General features: G+C 29.4%; 1 protein-coding gene across 1 annotated transcript in view; it reads right to left on the bottom strand.

Moving 5' to 3' along the window:
• LOC117169736 overlaps nucleotides 1–8,150 on the bottom strand; it is a 26,941-nt gene that overhangs the window by 3,269 nt on the left and 15,522 nt on the right. Inside the window, exons 2-3 of the mRNA XM_033356242.1 lie at nucleotides 933–1,133; nucleotides 632–727 (exon numbers count right to left, since the gene is read on the bottom strand). Coding sequence (XP_033212133.1) covers nucleotides 632–727; nucleotides 933–1,016 — 180 coding nt within the window. The 5' untranslated portion in view covers nucleotides 1,017–1,133. The remainder of the gene's footprint in view (nucleotides 1–631; nucleotides 728–932; nucleotides 1,134–8,150) is intronic.

The following is an 8,150-nucleotide window of genomic DNA, read 5'->3' as shown; positions in this document are numbered from 1 at the left end:
TCTTCTGTAATATGTAAAAAATTGAATATGTTAAATAAATTTTTCCATTAAAAAAACGAAATTTTCGAAACCTTCAAAGATGGTAGAGTAACCCCTTAAAAAAGAAGCTGTGTTTCTTTTTTCGCATGAAAATATTATTGGTTACGCCGTTTTGAAATCTTTTGAAATATTCATGAAATATTTCTGACTTTTTTGTGAAATCTTTTGTATTCATTGAAACCATTGAATTATTTAAAATCTTTCAAGAGTATTTTAAATCTTTGAAATGTAGTGTGAAATCTTTAGCACATCTTTAAAATTCTTCAAATATTTTAAGTGTTTTAAAATCGTTATGAAATGGTTGTGTAATCTTTGAAGGCTGGTATGCACGCCTTTTTTAAATCTTTGGAATCTTTGTGAATTGTTAAAAATCCTTCTGAATATTTTCAAATCTACTAAATATAAACTATATTTTGATGAATAAAAAAATTTCCAAGCAGGTACATAACTATTTTAAAAGCAAATTTAATTTAAGCTTTTTTTGAAAAATTCAAGAAGAGTTCCAGATTTTCAAGTCGCTGGTCACCCTAGATAAGTGAATTGATGAGGTCAATATTTCAGGTTACATTTAAAACTCTTAAGTTTTACGCACCTTTTTATCAGCATCTAAGTATTCATCGTCTGCATTATCCTGCGAGAATAGCGTCGGTTCATTATCAGTGACAAATGCAGATTCATTGCTAAACAACTAGAGGGAAAATAAAAATATTAAACACATTGGACAGCGATAAACATTTAAAAATAATATGGGTGTTGGATTTCCGTTCAAAAGTCAAATTCAGCATTTTACTTAACCATTATGACAGTTATAGGTACTTTCACATTATGTAACGATACTTTTCTCAGAAATTTTCAATTAAAATGATTCCAATATTTTATAAGTGAAATAACACCTCTCGATCTTCATCTAAATATTTCAAACTTTCAATCTCTATGTTGTTCTCAGGAAAGTACGCCGATTCCTTAATTCTTATCATATTTCCTTCAGTGGACAAATATTGCACGTCAATGTCATTATAACATTTATGTTTGTATGCTTCGTTCACATTCTGTATTTCCTCTGTAAATATTTCGCAATGAAGTCTCTTTAAAACCTGAAACATTTTGCATCTGTATCAATATAATTATACAATAACCAATAAAGAAACCCACACAAAATGGTGTGAAAAAGCCTTGCTTTCGATTAAATTTGATTACAGTATCACGAAAAGCATGATAAACTTATTACAATTTAAAACTTGAAGAGTTTAGGGCCTTTTCTTTACATTGTGCGAGATTCTTCAACAATAAAAATAGGAACCCTTATGAATTTGCATGTAAATTGCACACAAAGAAAACTTATACACTACCCAGCAAAAATGGTTACAAAACAGATCTGTAACTGCTCTAGAACACAAAAGAACTTGTTCTAGAACAGGTTAATAACAGGTTATGAACATTCGAGTAACACTTCTAAAACAAGTCTGGAACTCTGTTACCAATCTTATGTAACAATTCTGTAACAGATCTAGAACTCTCTGACAACCGATGTGTAACATTTCGAGAACAATTCTAGAACATAATTACAAATGTTGTATAACAAATCTGTAACAGATCTAGAACGCTGTGACAACCGATCTGTAACATTTCTAGAACAATTCTAGAACTCAATTACAAATGTTGCATAATAAATCTGTAACAGATCGAGAACGCTGCGCTGTGACAATCGATCTGTACAATTTCTAGAACAGTTATAGAACTCAATCACAACTGTTGTATAACAAATCTTCAACAGATTTAGAACGCTGTGACAACTGATCTGTTCTAGAACAAACTTGGAACAAAAGTTATAGAACGTCTGTGATTGGTCAGTTCAATAACTCTAACGTTAAAATTTTTCTAAAACAATTTTTAATCTTTGTCCCTAATTTTTTCTAGAACACACTTTTAACAGGGTTCTAGAACTTTGTTATAACAATATTACGGCACAGTTCTAGAACAAACTTGGAACAAATGTTACAGAACGTCTGTGATTCGTCAATTTTAGAACAATAACGTAACAACTGTTCTGAAACATTTATTAATCTTTGTTTCTAATTCGTTATAGAACACACTTGTAACAGGGTTCTAGAACATACTTGCAACAGGGTTCTAGAACTTTGATATAACACTATTACAGCACAGTTCTAGAACAAATGAGAAACAAATATTATAGAACGTCTGTGATCAGTTTGTTCTAGAAGAATTCCATAGCAACTGTTACAGAACAGTGCTGTCACATAGGTCGAGAACAGTTCTCCCACAATTTTGTCAGAGTTTTCTGGAACACTGTTACCTTCTTTGTTCTAGAACAGTTTGGTAACAACTTTGTTACAGTGTTCTAGAACAATGTTACCTTTTTGTTTTAGAACAGTTATGTCACCATCTTGCACAGTTCCTTTTTTGATCTGGAACAGTACCAGAACTTGTTTGCTGGGTATATTGACAACCCATGGTGGCGATCTAAAACATAATAAAATTGCTGTCTTTTAAAAATTTTGTGAAATATTATCCATTATTAGATAATTGCTTTATATGTATAAAGGAACAGATATATATATACGGTGAAAAGGGTATAAACATGCAATTATGTCAAGCATTATAGGTTATGTTTTTGTTTAAGTTTACACATTATACAATATATTTAATTACTTCATTTTCATCTGATCACATAATGGTTATTTTTTAATGTCAGTATTACTCACCTACACAATTTTTATTTATCACATAAATAATATTGATCACACCAGATCACGTCTCCAGACAACATTTCGTGCACCCGCGTTCCGAAAATGCTATAAATTACTCCATTCTGTTGAATAAATGATTGCTAATTCATCCTGCAGTGCATTTTTCTATCTCTATGAATACTACACACTCAAAAAACTTATTTTTAATAACAATGCATTGATATAAGCATTATATTTATTTACATTTTATATTTTTAAATTCTAATTTGGCGCTATTGCAAACTAATTTCTGAAATTTTCCGATTTCGGAAAAACTTTCGTTTGAACAGGAATTGTCATGTGTTGGCTGGCTGACGACCAGTAGACGGGCGTGTAAATATACCTTAATAACGCATTCAAAGTAATTTACTGACAGTGTTAAATAATCTTTGAATGTTTTGAGTGATCTTTTCGACATTTTCCGTTTTTTAAGCAAAAGAAAACTGAAAAAACTTCTTTTAGATTCAATAGTTTTGAAAAGAATAGAAAATAATTAAAATCTGTAGAAGATTCCGAAAAATTGAAAACGAAATGTAAATTTTTGATGATTTAGAACAAAAAATGAGAAGCCTTTTAAGAATTTTTAAAGGTTTTCGGAGAACAATAAAATTGTCCTAAGATTCCTGTTAACAATTTTAATGATTTCCTTATTTTGAAGAAGGGATTTTAAACGAAAATTGAATAAAAATTACAAAAAAATTCTATTATGCTTAATAAATATTTTCAACTATTCAAACAATTCCAAGTTATTTTCAAACTTGTGAAAAATTCCATTTTTTCAATGTAGATTGTTGAAGATTTTGAAACAGGAAGCTGGATTAAAATTACGGAAGGTTTCAAGAGAATACAAATTTTTTCTTTAGATTCCCAGAAAAGTGTCAAATAATTGTTTCAAAAGATTTGAAAGTATTTCCAAAAAAATGTCGATCAGATGTATTAAAAATATATTTTTTTTAATGTTTAATTTGATAATCATAAAAATTTAGAGAAAAATGTAGATTTTTTAAAATTTTGTAAAATAGAAGGATTTCCTGAATTTGGAAAGGTTTTTAGAAAGTCAAACAATATTCTCTAGATTATTAGGAAAATTTAAAATTATTTTCTGGAAGATTTTGGGACAATTTATTTTTATTTTGCAGAATTAAAAAAATGGTAGTTTAAAAAAATTTCAAGATTTAAAAAATGAACTAAAATTACACATAATGAACAAAATTTAATTAATGTTAATGAATTGATTTCAAAATTTTTTTTTCGTCATAATTATTTTTATGAGATTTATACTAAAATTTAAGAGGGAAAAAGCATTTTAATTATGCTTGCTTTTAAATTAAACATGAACTAAAGTTATTTCAAGCTGAAGAATAAAAGTTGTTGAAAATGATTTATAAAGTGGAGGAAAATATTTTATTGTTCATTATAACTGGTTTTTTTTTCAAAATAACTTGAGGTGAACTTTTAAAATAAATATTTTACAATTTTCATTGTTTATTTATATGCGTCTTCATATTCTGAATCGTCTACTTAATTAAGTATAGTCGAAGATTAAGTTTCTCAAAGCTCTGTAGGCTTTGAGGTACACATTTTCATCGTGACACTCGCGCTGCGCGCTCGATTTCTGACAAACATTTGTAAACAGGCTTTGTTGGATTTTTTTTCTCGTAACTTTCGTCGGTTTTCCACACATTTTTTTTATTTTGCTTTTTTCAACGTTATTTTTCACAAATAAAACAAAAAGTACGCGTCCTATCAAGAAGTGATTCTTAACGAAATTGTAGATATTTTTTGGGATGACCATTTTTGTTAATTCATCTTTTTTTGTATCCTGCATAGTTTGTCCACAAAATGGAATTTTTATTTTCCATTATTTTTTGTAAAATCAAAATTTGAATTTTCGATTTTTGAAGAAAATCCACAAATTGTTTATGATAATCTTGTAGGGATTTCAAAAAGAAATGTTTTTCTTTTTCTGATTTTTTTCATATCGTGCGTTTTTCGGCTTCAAATTTTGATTTTCGATTGATTAAAAAAATTTTGAAAACGCTATAACTCTGAGAATTTTCTTTTTATCGAAAAAAGTCATCAGGATAAATTGTTTGTTCTTTTCATTACTATAAATATTCGTACATAGAATTTTCAAATTAAAAAAAAGTGATCTCAAAAATTTTCAAAATGCGCTCACTTTTTGAATTTTTATCAAAAATGGCTGGTTAACGAACTTGTCCTTTTTTTTAGGACCTAGAAAAATTGTGCCAAAGATGGATTTGATTCGTTCATTTTTTCGAGAGTTATCGTGTTTACGGACGGACGGACAGACAGACGCCATCATGAAAACCTGATTTTCGGATTCAGGGGGTCTCGAAATGTGGAGATCCGTTTAAAAAGTGTGATGTCAAATTTTCGACAATTCTAATACTTTCTCAATCATAAATGATGAGAATGTAAAAATGTCAAAGATTTTCACTTTCTAATTTCTCACGCCGAATTCCCTCGACTGGTCAAAAGAAAATTGTTCTACGTTTTTCCTTTAATCCAGGATGCATAGCTCAAGGCAAGTTTTTCTGAAAATGGTGAATTGGCCCTTATAATTTTCTTAAGATTCTAAAGCGCATGACTGAAGTCTGAACCTAACGGGAAATAGTCATTTGGCGGACACCCTCGCCCAGCCCAAATGTGATGTTGCCAAAATTTTGATAATTGTACGTTTTCCAGCAAATCTCCTTTCTTGGCAACGTCGGAAAGGGCTAAAATATGCACGGCTCGAGTCGTTTTCAGTAGCTAACTGGCTATTAGGAGTTTTTAAGTAAGGGCGCTTTCATACGATTGCAGATCAGCAGATTGCATGCAGAAAGTTCGCAGGAGTGAAAGAGATAGATAACAGAACATACAGTTCCCATCTCTTTCACTCTTAGTTTTCACGACAATAAAAAATAAATTGTTTTAGGTTCCTATAGGAATAATTAAAAGAATTTTTTATTCCGAAAAATAAATTTTAAGGGATTATTTAAAAAGATTTCAATACATTTCAAACGATTTCAAAAATGGTGAAGGGAGAATCTGGCTTGAAAGGTCTGACAAGGTTTAAAACAGAACTGTCTCATATTTTATGTGAAAATTTTTCAGGATTTTTAATTTTGAAAAATAAACTTTAAGGAAAAATTTAAAAAGGATTTTAAACATAATAAGGGATTTCCTAAAAAATTTTAAAAGAATGTAGACGAATTTTAAAGCAAAATGTTTCAATTTGGTAAGCTTCATAAATAAAAAAAAATCAAGTAAATTCAAGAAATATTTAGAAGAATGGAAGAGATTCAAATCGAATTTTAAACTTAATTTGCTTTAAAAAATTAGATATTTAATGATTTCCAAACTAAACTTTAGAAGCTTCAAAAGAATTCAAAAAGATTTCAAGGAGATAAAACTATTTTTCTTAAAATTCATAGGAAAAATTTAGAAGGTAATAAGTCAATTTTTTCCATCTTGAATTAAGGAACATAATTCTTATTAATCCTTCGTGTGTAATTTTTTTATACATTTTTTAAAAGTATATGTTGGTTTAAAAAATGTACTTGTAAATTTGCGTAAGTGTAAGAGATGCACTTTCAAAATTAGGTAAGTTTAAGAGGTATTTAGACAATTTTGAAACGGTGCAAAAATAATTAAAACCTGTAAAGATTTTTGTAAGGTTTCACGAAAATAAAAAAATTCTTTTAGGTTGCTAGGAATAATTAAAATAATTTTTCATTTCGAAGAATTAATTTTAAGAGAATATTTAAAAAGATCTCAATAAATTGAACGCGATTTCTTTAAATTTTTCAAAATTAAAAACAAATCAGGAAAAATTCTAATAATTTTTGAAGATTAGAAGATTAGAAGGTTTGACAAGATTAAAAAAATATATATTTTTCTGAATTCGTGTGAAAATTTTTAGTGATTTTTTATTTTTAAAAGTGTACTTTATGAGAAAATTAAATAGGTTTTTAACATTTTAAAGGATTTCCTAAAAATTGAAAGAAGAATGTAGAAGATTTTAAAGAAAAAAGTTTCCATTTGGTAAGATTAAAAGTTTAATGAAATGTAAATAATCGAGTAATTTCAACAAAAATTTAATAGCTTTTGATGGAATTGAAAAAGGATTTAAACTTTAGAAACGTGTAGAATACGTTTTCTATGATGCATTGAATACTTTTGAATTCTTTGAATTTTTTAAAATCATTGGAATTCTTTTGAGTTCTTTTAATTCTTGAAAATCATTTGAATTCATTTTAATTTTGTGTATTTTTTTAATTCTTTGCAATTCGTTGACTTTTGCATTTTTTGAATTTTTTAAACCTTTGTATTCAAGAACTCAGTATTGCTTAAAAATAATATTAACAACTTAAAACTAGGCAGATTTTATTTGAGATTTAGACAAGTCATGAGCAGGACTTAGCAAATATCCGGCCAATTAAGGCAAGACGTGAATGGGACTTAGTCAATATCCGGCCAATTAAGGCAAGACGTGAGTAGGACTTAGTCAATATCCGGCCAGTTAAGGCAAGACATGAGCAGAACTTAGTAAATATCCGGCCAATTAAGGCAAGGCATGAGTAGAAATTAGTCAATATTTGGCCCTTTAAGGCAAAAAATGAACAGAACTTCGTCATTATTCGGCCAATTAAGGCAAGACGTGAATGGGACTTAGTCAATATCCGGCCAATTAAGGCAAGACGTGAGTAGGACTTAGTCAATATCCGGCCAGTTAAGGCAAGACATGAGCAGAACTTAGTAAATATCCGGCCAATTAAGGCAAGGCATGAGTAGAAATTAGTCAATATTCGGCCCGTTAAGACAAAAAATGAACAGAACTTCGTCATTATTCGGCCAATTAAGGCAAGAAATGAGCAGTACTTAGTAAATATCCGGTCAATTAAGGCAAGATATGAGCAGGAATTAGTCAATATCCGGCCAATAAAAGCAAGACATGATCAGGACTTAGTAAATATCCGGCCGATTCAGGCAAGCCATGAGTAGGATTTATTCAATATCCGGCCCATTAAGGCAAGACATGATCATAACTCAGTCAATATCCGGCCAATTAAGGCATGACACGAGCAGAACTTACAAGGAAGGTACCCGAGGTGTAAGTCACCGATTTTCTGGAAATTGTGATATGTTATAGAACATCAAAAAATATTCTACATGTATTTCTTTATACGTGCCCATAAGTCCATTTAAGGGGTGAAACCCACCCTTGAAGTTCACCCCTAAAAACACATTTTTTTAAATTTCTCGAATACAATGCGTAATTTTTTACTGGAACAAAGTGGGTAACACTTGTTATTGAAAAGCACATATTTATGCATTATTTTTAGTCATCAGACTCGC

Source organism: Belonocnema kinseyi, chromosome 3, assembly GCF_010883055.1.
Source record: "Belonocnema kinseyi isolate 2016_QV_RU_SX_M_011 chromosome 3, B_treatae_v1, whole genome shotgun sequence".
NCBI classification, from domain to species: Eukaryota; Metazoa; Arthropoda; class Insecta; order Hymenoptera; family Cynipidae; genus Belonocnema; species Belonocnema kinseyi.
The sequence above is the reverse complement of the archived record's forward strand: the minus strand, read 5'-3'. Positions and strand labels throughout refer to the sequence as shown.